The sequence below is a fragment of the Dermacentor variabilis genome, unplaced genomic scaffold, assembly GCF_050947875.1.
Source record: "Dermacentor variabilis isolate Ectoservices unplaced genomic scaffold, ASM5094787v1 scaffold_13, whole genome shotgun sequence".
NCBI lineage: Eukaryota > Metazoa > Arthropoda > Arachnida > Ixodida > Ixodidae > Dermacentor > Dermacentor variabilis.
In genome coordinates, this window is record NW_027460291.1 from 22,121,329 (window position 1) to 22,135,293 (window position 13,965).

General features: G+C 46.4%; 1 protein-coding gene across 11 annotated transcripts in view; it reads left to right on the top strand.

The window, feature by feature from the left end:
* The window catches only part of Miga (mitoguardin), a 240,811-nt gene that overhangs the window by 199,751 nt on the left and 27,095 nt on the right, over positions 1-13,965 (top strand). For 9 of the 11 annotated variants that reach the window (XR_012825102.1, XM_075677521.1, XM_075677528.1 and 6 more), the window contains one exon: positions 7,312-7,365. Coding sequence is in view for 10 of the 11 variants with exons in the window: in XM_075677521.1 (XP_075533636.1) it covers positions 7,312-7,365 (54 nt within the window). In the remaining variant the exon portion in view is untranslated. Of the gene's footprint in view, positions 1-7,311; positions 7,366-11,823; positions 12,028-13,965 lie in introns of those variants that run through there. The other 2 variants (XM_075677526.1, XM_075677527.1) reach the window with 2 other exon arrangements.

Genomic DNA, 13,965 nt, shown 5'->3' on the forward strand with positions numbered 1-13,965 from the left:
TCATCCACGGTGTTCACGCGCCTCGAATCTGCGCGCCGCGCCTGTCTGTTTACTAACTCGCTATCACTTTTACACACTCTTGCCAGATGCCCTTGCTGCCCGCATTTGTAGCAAACTGAGTTGACGTGTTGGCACTGGCATGCTTGATAGATACTGCCGCAGCGGAAACACCTGCGTTCGCGATGCCCAGGTTGCACTACGTTTCTCGCCACCATGGCAGTTTTGGCTGTCAATTGGGCCGACTCTGACTGTGGCGTTGAGTGACTGCTTAGCTTACGGGAATTCTTGCGAGCAGCCTCGATGGCTCGTACCATACTCATTGTGGTTTCCAGGTTTAAATTGGCTGTTTCCAGTAACCACATTTGCATTGGCACGCGTCAATGCCACTGACGATTTGGTCTCGTAGAATGCTGTCTCGGAATGACTCAAATTTGCTGTCGTCGGCCAGTCGCTTTGACAAGAAGTACTCGCTCACCGCCTCTCCGTCCCGCCTATGTCGTGAGAAGAACTGGAAACTTGCTACCACTTCCGACACCTTTGGTGTGAAGTGGCTGTTGAGGGGCTCAAAAATTGCCACTAAGTTCGCTGCCGCAGGTTTCTCAGGCCAATAGGCTTCGCAGCAAGGAATATGTTGTGGCCCCGCAACACGTTTGAAATATGGCCGTCTTCTTACCGTCTGGCACGTCCACTGTCAGGAATAGTTCCACACGCTGTTGGTACTCAGTCTAGTCTGCACTGTCCGTATTGAACTCGTCTATCTTTCCGATGACCAGCATGCTTGTTCTTGCGTCACTGTCACTGGTGTTGTTTACTTGAAGCATTTTCCCTCGTCGCCAGCTGCAGTGACCAGACCCGCGGCCATAGCGCACGGCAATGAAGACACAGTGACGGTTGTGAGGGGCATAGGGACACTGACCGCACAGGTCATGCGCTCTGCTGTTTATTGTACATTGTGCGCCCCCTGGTGGTTTCAGTTACCACAGACAAGATATCTTAGTGGATGTGCCAGTTCAAGGAAGAGGTCTGGACACCGGCCAAAATGGTTTAAAATATATTTACGTTTCAGCTCCCCCACGGGAGCCTTGTTCACAATGAAACAAGCGGCAGAGCTGGCGTCCTTTTTATGTGCAGCTCAAAACATGATTAAAGGGAAGCTGAAAGCTTTTCCAACAAAAAATGAGTGAAGAGCAGTACGCCGTGGTTTTCAACCCTCTGAATTCGAATATCGCATCGAACTTGAGCGAAAGAAAGCACAAACATATTTTATTTCAACGAAAAGTGCAGCAGCAGACACGCCCAGCTCGCGCACCTTGTTTCCGCCTGTGATTGGTCGGGCGCCTCGTGACGTCAACAATAGTGTTCGTCCGGACTGACTGCTGCCGCTATACACGAAGCACGGTGCAATGTAGTTTGGTGGTGTTTTGCTGAGACGGTCATGGAAATTTTCAAGAGCTTGCGTTTCTCTGAGGAGTTCGGCGTTAAGTCCAAACTCTACAAGAGCGATTTTGTGCACGATGGTGATGGGCGACGGCTTCGAGCGACAAAACGGGCCGTCGCTAGAACAAATCGCTCAGTGTTGTCGCTCGATCGCTCGTTTCTAGAAATCTAGAACTCGTCGCTCATCGCCCGGAAATGCTATGAGCGACTAGCCAATTGTGCGAAGCCGAAACTGGATGTACATAACTCAAATACTACTGTTTGTCGCACGGAACGAGCAAACTATTGAATTTTACACGTGCAAGAATAAGAACCTAGTGCAAGACCTTCAGAAATATTTTGTGCTCCTTCTTCAGTAAAATACATCAACTTAAATTGATATAGCATGCGTCACGTTAGTTTCGGCGCGTATATTGCTGCCCTCATACGGGGAAGTCGTCGCTCGCGTAGAGTTCAGCTTGCAGACGACGAGTGAACGCGACAGCCATCGCCTTGCTTGTAGCGCTGCCGCTGTCGCGTGCAAGATCACTTGTAAGGGGTTTATACTTGTACATACTACACGTACGTACATACTTGTACATACTACATGTACGAGCCGATTGCGAAGAGCCGGCCTCTCCAAGAAGCAAAAAATGCTGGTGCAAGCACTGCTTTCCACCCGAACGAAGGTGAAGTGTTAGCACCTACTTGTGTTGGAAATGTTCTTTGGCGAGTATGTTTTTTGCTAAGCTGCATTCAGCGTTCCAGTGAGTACGTTTCCGGGCAAACAACTGTAGTGTTATGTTCCTGCATGCCTCCTCGTAGAACGTAAGCAGTGATGCGATCTTCAGCATTTGTGCGCTGCCCCAAAGCTGTCGGCAATCTACACAGACGGTTTAAAGGCGGGAAAAGTTTGCCGGCTGTTGTAGCACGTGCAGTATAGAACCTTCATCAGTGCGCCATCCGCACGTTACTCGTAACCGGCGAAATCCGTCGGCTACGTGAGATGGTCAGTTTATGTGTGCGAGAGAAGGGGAAGCGCAGCATCTTGGCGTGAGCAGGCTTTCCAAGACATGCAAACTTTACGCTTGCACTACGTTATCGTAGCTGCATGCAGGCTGTTTCACAACACACGTGCGAATAGAAAATTCGCGGCGCTTGGCGATGAAACCTGCGTCAAGGGTGGGCGATAAACATGCACCTTCCGTTCAGCGTGCTAACTTTTTTTTTGAAGGAGAACCCAAAGCACGCATTATTGATAAACTCCGGTAGTAATCGTCACGGAAGTGGTTAGAGCACATCACTGTTGTTCTTGAGCGCTTGAAGTTGTTTCGCTTCACAGAAGCCTACCAGTTAGCTGAAAGCTTCTTGTCTTGCAGGAACGAATGGAACATCGGAACATCGTCGCGGCCGCTAGTGTTCGTGCAAGCGTAGGCTGCACAGAACGCCGGCATGATCAGCCTACAAGTTCAATTGATGCTGCGCACGTCAACTACCACTCCTATATACACACAAATAAAGGAATGTAGGGTCGAGCGAAGCAGATCAGGACGGCACGCACGCAGAAATGAGCCCGGTCAGACACGGTCGCAGAGACTGTGAAGGAGCGGAACACCAGTGTTGACGTCACTAAGCCGCGGTTTCCGGTCTCCACTCACATCGTCAGCGTCAGCAGCAGCGCGCGGCGCTCGACAAGGGGCGGAGCTAAAGCGCAATTTTAACCAACAATTGCGTCGCCGCTAAATGAAAAATCCCCCCCAAAATTTTACCTTCATGGTTTATAAGGTTCCCACATCCGTATATGAGCGTCTTATTGAATTCGACAGACTCTTCAGCTTCCCTTTAAGGCATTTGGCATACGTGGACGGCAGATTGCCTTCGTTGCAATTAAGCATGTGTGCCGTGGTTTGGATGATTAGGGACTCAAGATAAAAACGTGAAGATTGATTTCATTCCTTGGCAATCATGCGAGATTTTTCCCAGTTAATTGTATGCGACGTGGTTGCACAGTGTTTAGCCAGGGCATTCAATGCGATGTGTCTTTTCTGGACGTCATTCCTGTGCTGTTTAAGTCTTGTATTGAAGTTGCCGGTTTCTCCAACATAAACGTACCGACAGTCCGCACATGGAATGACATATACCACACCTGGGAACTTGTCCTTTTCCAAAGGATCTTTCACATGCACAAGCTCGTGTATAAGTTTCTGGGAAGGCATGCGCGCAGCCTGCACATCATATGACTGCAGAATGCGTGCAAGTGTCTCGCTTATGCCCGGGACATACGGTATCGAAGCCTGTTTTTTGTGGAGTCCAGGGTGGGTGGGTACTGCGTGAGCCAGTAAGCGCCCTACTGAGTTAATGAAGTATTGAGGGTACCCACAAGCCGTCAATTCTCGCTGCACAAGTGCATTGTAAATAAAAATGTAAATATATTTTTAACCATTTTGGTCGGTGTCCGGACCTCTGTATCATCCCGACCAGACGGGCTTCCGTCATACTCTTGACTTCATGGATGTGCCAGTGATACTGCATCTGAAGTACCTCTGACGATAAGCATCAAGAACTTCAGAGCACTTTTATTTATTTGCTTATAAATGAACTATTACGGTATATCTCGTCTTCATATTTAAAGGCTAATTGACCGCCTCAGTGTTCAGCATTCAATCAGTGGTATGCACTGCAAACTCAAAAGAATAATCTTAATTCCCACCAAATTTTCTGAAAAAATTTTTAGACATGCTACAAGAGCTCAAGTTGCACCACTTTGTGAGCATGCAGCAAGTAAAGTATAAATGAACCTACAGGGTGAGCAGTTGATTCTTTGATTGGGCTTATCAAAAAATTCCTTGTGCGAAATGCTCCCTAATCCTATTACTGGGTAAATACACAAGCGGCACTACATCTCCCCGTCGCTAAGTCTCAGTTTTAGTAGTGCTTTTTCCATCATGAATGTTTACTAACGCACCCAATTGACAGCTATTAATTGAAGGGACCCTGAAACGATTTTGACAATTTTGTACAAACGTACTGAGTCATTAGAATAGGTCCTTCTGATCATTAATTGATGCATCTAAGTGCTCCGCATGTAATTTATTATAAGGTTTTAAAAATGTACATTGCTGCAATCGCAGCACACTGCTCGGCTGAATTTTCAGCCGCCCCTAACCATTTGAAGCAAGTTGCCCTAATGACGCTAGTAGGGCGAGCTATCCGATTGGCTGTCCAGGTCACGTCATCAATAATTTTTCTAATTTTATGGTGAACAAACGTTATTCATAATAGTTGTAATATTAGTTCATTTGTTTCTATAAAAAGAAAGTAATAGAAAGAGAATACGCAAGAACAACTTCTCACTACACTTAAGCACTTCCGGCACACAGCAAGCATCATCTGCTTGCATTACAACATGCTCCATGTTGACGAGAGCCCCGCGATCAGTGTCGGTCTTTCATTTCGCAAGCACCAAGATTCGCCTTTGTTGAGTTGTGGGCTGCAAACGTAGCGACAGGCGTTATGTCAAGCTGCGACATCGTGTCGCTCTGCAAGACAGCAGACGAGCGGAATTGCTGCAGCGCGTCAGACTGTCTCTATCCAATTGGTGCCGGGATTTGCGCGTTTGCGGCTGTCACTTGACACCGGAGGATTACTACCACAACAATGTTTTGCGAGTCCGGTATTCGGGTAAACGCAAGCGCAAGGGGAAAGGGCCTGGCCGTTTCACCGTGCCTTTTCACGGGATAAGCAGAAGTGCAAACATGAATGGTTTGCGTGGTGCAGCCACAAGGGGCACAGACCTCTACCAAACACAGTAGCAGTAACGAAGTGTATTCTTCTTTGCTGCTGGTGTAAATTTTTCGCAGGAGTATAATTGTTAACATGGTTGATTTGGTAAATGTTTAAAATGTTTTACACTTGCTTAGAGCAATATTAGCTCTTTGTTTGGCTGGTTAAGCTCGGCGCCAACAGGTGGCTGGACCGTGCAGACTGATCAGGCCGCTCTTGCACATCTACGCTAAAGCTCTTTCATCAGCTTGAGTTTATGCCTTGACCGATCCGTCGAAACGCCCACCTTGCCTGTGATTACCGGAGTAGCATACACGTTCGGCGCTGCAACAGAATGCTTGCAACACACGCTGCTTCGTTAGGTCTTGCTTGTGTTCGCCTGCCAAGCAGCTGGCGGAGAAGTTGGAGAGGCTTCGCGCACTTGTTCCTAGCGAACTGGAAGTAGACAACATGACGTGCCATCATGATGCAGAGCCAGTCAAGGCGGAGCTTAGCCTTGATCACTCGGCGAACGAGTTGAGGAGAAAATGCATGGCTGTGGAGGAAGGTAACTTGTTATCGCCCATAGCTCTCTTAATGTGAGACGCTTCACACAAATTGTGGTGTGAATGATTAACTGTAGCTGTACCCTATGTATCTACAAAATTTGTCCGAACCATTTCAGGGGCCCTTTAATAGTATAAATAGAAATATTTGCAGTGCCGCGAGCCCACAATTCACCGCCAACATAGAAACTCCCTCCACTGGCCCCCGTTCAGCCTCTGAAGCGAGATTCCTTCCCTGCGTTCTCCCATGCCGGAGCCGAAGGATTGTGTGACGCCTACATCATGGGCCCCGCTTTCTCTCTCTCTCTCTCTCTCTCTCTCTCTCTCTCTCTCTCTCTCTCTCTCTCTCTCTCTCTCTCTCTCTCTCTCTCTCTCTCTCGTGTTGTTACTGAGCGATGCAGTTCCGCTGACGGTATTGCGTGCGAGCTGTTGCGTTTGTCTCGTTTCTTGCAGTGCATGGTTTTGGACGCTGTGCATGAGAACGCCAGACTAGCAGTATAAAGGATGTCTCACATGGTTTTATTGGAGAAAAAAAAGTTGGTGCAGTCGCTTGCATCACAATGCGATTTTTAAAGGGCTCATTTTACATGATTGCGATTTCAACAATGCGCTGGTGCAACACCCAGGGTTGCTTGGTGTCAGGTTTTGTGGCATACACCACAATTTTTCAAATATAATGAAAAAACCTGTGCATTATGATATTGACCTCGCTTTAGTAGGAGCAAATAATATGCATGTTTTGTAATTCACTTTGAAGTTTAAATTTGTTTTGAAGTGTGCAACAGCATTTCCTGAAGTTCAGTGTGAGGAGACATGGCGGACATAAACAGCTGTTAGCATCTGGTCGTTTAGCGCCGTGTTGTCTCGTGTGCCTTCTATGTGAATGTCATTCTGCCTGCGCTACAACAGATTACAAGAGGACCTCTCAACAAGCCCATATGAATAAATCAAAGAAACTTTTAGTTCTCTACACGAAATATGGGGGTGACGGAAAAAAAGCTTAGTGGCTTTTTTTCCATCAGAAAGAAAGCTTTTGCTGCATGGCTATAAAGGAAAGTCTATAAAAAGCTGAGTGATTTTTTTTAGTCTGTTGGTGAGAAAAGAACATTTTAGCATGCTGGCGGTGCGGATCGCAGTAGGCTCCCAATAAAACGTGATTGGCACTTGCACTGCAGTACATTTTTGGCATTTACTTATTGCGGTTTTGGTTTCCGAGTCCTGCAGAGTATTAGTTTCTTGTTTAAATTGAAGCTTGTCTCAACTCTGTCACTTGAAACTGTGTATATGGGCATAATTTTTGTTTGTCGAATTATGATGCCCTGATCATATGACGTTTTTGCATAGTCCCAAGAAAGTCGTATAATTGGGGTTCCACTTTACCAGCATAACGATTGTGTCAACGACATTGTCATTTTTTGTGTTCATATTTTCTTTACAAATACCGGCACTTGTACCAAAACAAATTGTGAAGGGGCTGCATTCTTGTCTTTGCTTGGTGTCCTCATTTTGAGTGTGATGCTGTGTCTGCACCTGTTGAACTCCACCACTAACAAGCTGTCTTGTGCAGGCGCTGTCTGCGGCAATTTGGTCTCTCTTCAAGGCCAAGAAGGGGCTGCTTCCCGTGAGTATAGTCCGTCCCTTGGAAAAGGTGCATAGCCAATGCAAAGGTTTCTCTGGTGCCAGCTGGTGTGTCACTGGCTAGGGAGATTTCAGCTAATCCAAAGCTCATGGCTGGCTCTTGCACCAAGGCTTGGGTTTGCATCAACTGCTCATGAGCTTGGCGGCAATGCAACATAATTTTGTTTTTACTTAGGTCAATTTTTTTTAAATCACCTAAAGCGCACAGTACAATTTGGCCTGTTGATGTGTGGGAATCATAGTCCAGGTGGCTAATTAAGCAGATTCACGAAGTAAGTTTTCCAGGATGAACTTATTAAGTGAATTAAGCTGCTGAGCAGTAGTGAAAAGAGATTAGTGGAAATCCCGACTAGTGCCATTTTTCAGATATCTAGCTCCATAATCTGCCAAAATAAATGCATATTCATTACAGTTCACTGCATTCTTTGCACTCTACACAGCTTGTGGCTGTGTAGAGTGCAAAGAGCATGACTGCAGGCATAAGCATGCGGCAGTAAAATAGACAAAGTGGAATAACTACCGCAGTGGCATAGAGTGAAGTGAAAAATCAGTTTCGGCAGTAGCACAAGGCCAATTCCTTAAAGCAGTCGCAAAAGTTTGCAGTACCTGCAGAGGGACGCTAGGTAGTTCGTGGACGCTAGGTCGTGGTGCCAACCACGACCACTTGGGATTCTGTACATATCGTACGACGGTGATTTTGAAGAGTTAAGCAGCCGTAACCTTGGACGTGAGAGTAGGCGGCCGATTGAGTTGTGACAGTGCACTTCACCTGAAATGGAACCATGCTTTAATGCCATTAAAGGTGCCCTAGAACAATCTTGTACAAACATACTGAGTCATTAGGGTAGGTCCATCTGATCATTAGGTGACACGTTTAAGAGCTCTGCATAAAACGTGTGATTGGTTATAAGGTTTTAAAAATGTGCATCACTACTGATGCACTGCTTCCCTGAGTTTCAGCCGTCCCTTTACAATTGACATAGCACTTGACATCAGTAGGGCGAGCTATCTTATTGGCTACCAAGGTTGCATCATCAATAATTTTTCCAATTTTATGGGGAACAAATGTTCCTAATAGTTGGGATGTTGATTGATTTGTTTCTATAGATAACTAACAAAGACAATGCGCAGCTACAATTTATCACTGAACTCAAGCACTTCAGGCACACAGCAAGTGTCATCTGTTTCTGTTACAATGTGCTCCATGTTGATGCGAGCTCCGCTCCTGTGTTGGTCTCGAGCTTTCTTTTCGTGAGCCCATGGATCGCCCTTGTTAGGCTATGGGCTGCAAATCTAGCGATTGGTGACATGTCTTGCTGCAACATTGTGTCCCTCTGCAAGGCAGAATGCGAGGGGAATGGCTGCAATGAATCAGGCTGTCGGTATCCGATTGGCACTAGCATCTACGCATTTGCAGCGATCACTTCACGCTGTAGGATCACTACCACAATAGAGAGTTTCAGCGTGTCCGGAATTCGGGTGAGCTCAAGTGGACTGGACGTTTTACCAGACGAGCAGAAATGCAATAATTACCAGCACGGTGCAGCCACCTGGTGGCACAGAGCTCAACGAGACAAACACAGAGCTAATATAGCAGTAACCAAGTTTGTTCTAATTTGTTGCTTGTGTAAATTTTTGCAGAAGTGTAATTGTGAATATGGTCTTCTTAAATGTATAAAATGTTTTGCACTTGGTTACAGTCATATTAGCTCTGTGTATAGCTGGTTTAGCTCTGCACCACCAAGTGACGGCACTGTGCAGGCCACTCACATTTAAGCTAAAGAGCCTTTGTCACAGCGGTAGTAGCATGGAGGGACTTCAGTTACACCTCCGCCCATCCGTCAAAATGCCCAGCTTCCCTACGGTTATTGGAAATACCAGACACGCTCGCTGCGGCGACATAACGGTCGCAACGCATGCTCCTTGGATAGTTCTCGCTGCGGATCGACAGCTAGTTGGTTAGCAAAGAAGTTGTAGAGGTTTCCCGCACTGACTCCAAGACATCAGAAATAGACGAGGCGACATCACAACATGGTGCAGAGCCAGTGAAGGCAACGCTTAGCCCTGATTGCTTGGCGAACGAGTTGAGGCGGAAAAGCGTTGCTAGGGAGGAGGTTAACTTGTAATCGTCCATAGCTCTCTTAATATGAGATGATTTGCTTAAATTGTGGTGCAAATGTTTTATTGTAGCTGTACCCAGTGCGTCTACACAATTTGTCCAAACCGTTTCAGGCACTGTTTAAGTGTGTTCTTGTGGCTCCTTGCTGATGGCATTAAACTTCAATGCATTGAGCAGTTAATGTCATTTTTTTGCACCCGTGTGGCAGGGGTAAGAAACTTATGATTAGGCAGTGAATGTGGTAAACAGTGATCTAACGGAAAAATGTCGCTGCAGCCAACGTTTCGAGAGTGACAGTCTCTTCGTCGTGGCCCCGACAAGGACAAGTATCCTTGTTAAAACGTTGGTTGCAGCGACATTTCTCATTCAACCAATGTTAATTACTTTAAGCCTCCATCTTCCTGTGAATCTCCCTCTTGTTAGGCCATTAATGTCATTTCTTGTGCCCTTGTGCCAGGGGTAATAAACTTGTGATATTAGGCAATTAATGTGGTCAACAGTTGCCTAATGAGAAATGTCGCTGAAGGCAACATGTCAATAAAGGGGCCTTCTCTTCGTCATGGCCCTGAAGAAGACAAGTCACCTTGTTGACATGTTGGCTACAGCAAAGAAGTTAAATTCAACCACTGTTAATTACTTTAAAAGGGACTGACAACCAATTTTCATAGTACCCATTTTTTTTAGTGCAAAGCAAAGCTTATAAGACAGAGTGTCTACTAGCCAGAGTGTCTATTCATGAAGTGGTAACGGGGAAAAAGCTGTGGAACATTTTTTATCTGAATTTTTAGAACTGCACTGAGGATGTACTCGTTCACTGGAAGCATGCTGAAAACAGTGATAGGTGAGCGTGACAGTTATATACACCGGCATTAGTAGGAGGCAGACTGCAAGTACAGCCATAGCTGGCAGAAAGTATTATTTTGCTTATCAACCCGATGTACTGGCGACTCATGCTTTACGAAGTGTTAAGTTATTTCTGTAATAATAGCTACATTATTTTGTGGTTTCTTGACCAATTGCATTGGTCATTAACCAGTCAGGAGTGTTTTTTAGTGAAGCCAAGTTAATTTCTTGAAAGCAAAACGACACCTTTACACGTGGTAAGCAGTTCACCGTGTTGCTGTAGCCACATGTGTACTATTATTGTGGCACCCATTTATGGCAGAACTAGTCGATGGCATTTTGGATCTCTCAAGCCTGCTTCACATGCAAGCGATTTTGGCCTAGAAACGGCGCAGCGCTCATTGCGTGAGCAAGCCTTCTTTCCCAATACCCGTTTTCTGAGTGGCACCTCTGCAATCACGATCGCAACATTTGGAAAAATTCGTGAGTGGCGAGAGCAGCAACCAATGGTGGAGCGCCTTGAGCAGTGACGTCAAGCTCACGTGGCAGGGGCATGGCCGAAGTGCAGGCGGCGTTGGGAACCAGGGAACTTGCCCGCTCGAGCAGACGGTTCTAGCAGATAACATTTGTAGCAGACGACATCCGCTGCCACTTTGCAATGTCTCGCACAGTTTTCAACGAGCTGTTCATCACTCAAGTTGTGCAGTGTCCACTTGTTTGGGATGCTAAAATGAAGGATTTTCGCAACAAAGAGGAGGTTCTTTGGGAAGAACTTATGAACTGAGGCCGAAGGTACTCGTCGTTGCAAGTGATGCATATTTCCATAAAGTAAATGTCAGCATCGCTCTAATTAGCCATGTCCGTTGGTGCCTCAGAATTGCCGCTTGTTTCCATCTGTCATTTTCGAGTTCTATTATTTGGAGACAAATTGTCCCCACGTGCTCTTGTCTTCTTGCTTCTTTTTTCCCCCGATGGTGACCACATATGGGTCCAGACAGACGCGATGAAACGGCAGTCCATACGTTTTATTCGCAGCGCATGTAGGTGCTTATTTTTTCTTCTTTACAACTCCGAGCTAGCGTGTTTGCAGTTTGGTTGGTCATGTTTCTTCAGTTAAAAGAGGAAGTACCCCGAGCTATACAAGGGCCATTGCCTTTCTACTCAAATGCCTAGAGGCGAAAAGATATGCGAGCTTCTTTGAAAGCCATCCATAGGCTTCTTGCATCCAGATGGCCGAGATGGTGCCCATGTTCTTTGTGGTATTCGAAAACAAGAGCTGTTGGCAGATGTTCACGTGCTTCAAGCCCAGATCGCGGAAATACGAACCAACTCATATATTTGCTTCCATGTGGCTAATTCTGTGTGCGTGTACTTAGCAAGACTTTTAAGCGGTCGCCTGTAAACAGCTTAAAGAGATATAAATGTGAATAAAAAAGTTGTATTCGCCGTTCGATACACAGTGTTTTTATTTTTTGCAAGGTTTACAAGCATGAAAGTGGAGCACCAGCTTAGTGCACCGATCAAACCCGCAGGCCAAGCGTGCCAAAACATGGAAATGTGGAGCAAGGCGCAGCTCTTGAAGACCATTGAAACCCGCAGCTCACGGGCGCTTTCCGCAAGCAACACTGTGCATCACAGCAGCACGCGCTGCGCCAGTATGAAGCATGTGAAACGAAGCTGCATCTATGCGCCACTCAGCCACTCAGCCACCGCGACCGTTGCCACACCGTCTCTTGCATGTGAAACAGGCTTCAGGGAGACCACACACCTCTGCAGGGAGACCACACACCTCTGGGTATGTACAGTTAAACCTGGATATAAGGAAATTGACGAAGGCTCAAAAATTTTCATTACAAAGAGGTTTTCGTTATATGCAGTTTCAGCATGAAAATCCGTGAAAGCAATGCACAAATTAAACAAAGGGGGAATCGGAGCTACTCACCCAAATACATCTATTTAGCGGCAAAAAACTGTGTTATTTTGCTCTGTTGCTTGTTCGTGAGAGACGGCAACACTGAACGCACGTAAGACACCAAGGTACACAACACTGTTCTATCATCGTCTAGCGACCCCGCGAACCAGCGCAAAACGTCACTGGTATCCAGCACTTCCTTTGCGTAAGGCAAAGCTTGTGATGAATTGACCTCCGAAGATCCGTCATCGTCACTGTGATATTGGATACTTTCCACCAGCATGTCATCTGAGGTCTCTTCCATAGTGACGGCGCAGTCATCCGCATAAAAAAAAATTGCAAAGCATCACGTCGTCCGGGGCTGCTCCATTCGCGCGCAGTAAAACCTAAGCTTCGGCGAGATAGGGCGGGCCTGAACGCTTTTCCTTCGCACTGTCAGTTACCGCAGCCTGAACCTCTTTTGTGATCTGGGCCTTGCTGAAGCAGTTCATAATAATGTCTGCACTTCTTTCCCGCCAGGATGCTTCAAGCATCTCAACTGCTTGAAAAATGTCCAACTTTGTTTCCCACTGAAGACTAATGTTTAGAAGCAGCCTTTGGATTAGTCTACGCCGGTAGGAACACTTCACACTGTTAATTCCTCTGGCAAGGGGCTGAATGAGCGAGGTATAGTTTGTGGGTAAAAACTGGAGTTCAATGTTAGACAGCTCGAGGCCTTCAACATGGTGCGCAGTACAGTTGTCTACGAATAGATAAATTCTGCGGCCTTGTTTCTCGATATCTTTGTCGAACTCTCTCAACCAGTCACTAAATATACCTCATGTCATCCATGCTTTCACATTTGCCACGTATTTCACAGGCATTCTGTGGGTCCCTTTAAAGCATCTGGGTCGGGTGCTTTTGCCGATAACCAGTGGGACTCGCTTGTCGCTTCCGTCCGAATTTACCCAGAGCAAAACAGTCAAGCGACGTTTACTCTGCTTGCCGCCGTGACAGATGTCTCCTTTTAGGTTAAGGGTGCGGTTTGGGAGCAACTCGTAAAAAAGGGCGGCCTTGTCAGCGTTGTCTATGTATCACACGCGTCGTAACACTCCAAAATGCCTGGTAGCTTGTGCTCAATCCAAGAAGTGGCACCATTGCTGTCTGCAGAGGAGGACTCACCGCTAATTACTTTGCCGACGATTCCATACCTGCTTTTGAAGCCTTGAAGCCACCTGTTACTTGCTTTTAAATCATTGCAGCCCAAGATGCAAGCATAATCCCTTGCTTTTTGCTGGAAAACAGCGCTGCTGATGGGAACATTTCGTGGTGTCATGTCCATTAACCGAATAAACACCGCTTTCTCGACGTCGGCGTATGTTGATGGCTTCATCTTCGTCTCCTTGCAGTTGGTACCTGACTCCACTGCACTGTGAATCGCATCTTTTGCGTTGAGAATTGTAGACAGAGAACTAGCTGGGAGGCCAAATTTGGCAGCTACATCCTTCTTTTTTTCACCTCCAGAAACTGCATCCAAGATGGCCATTTTGTCTTCAAGAATCAATATTTTACGTTTCTTCTTCGAGGCACTCATCCTTGGAATGATACACCGAAGGGACTGGATGCGTGCAGACAGGAGCCAACTCGCACGCATGCACGGCATCAAAAACGAAGAGACAAAGAGTGACCACGACTCCACGAGACATGAAAAGCAGTCCTTTTCTTCTTAA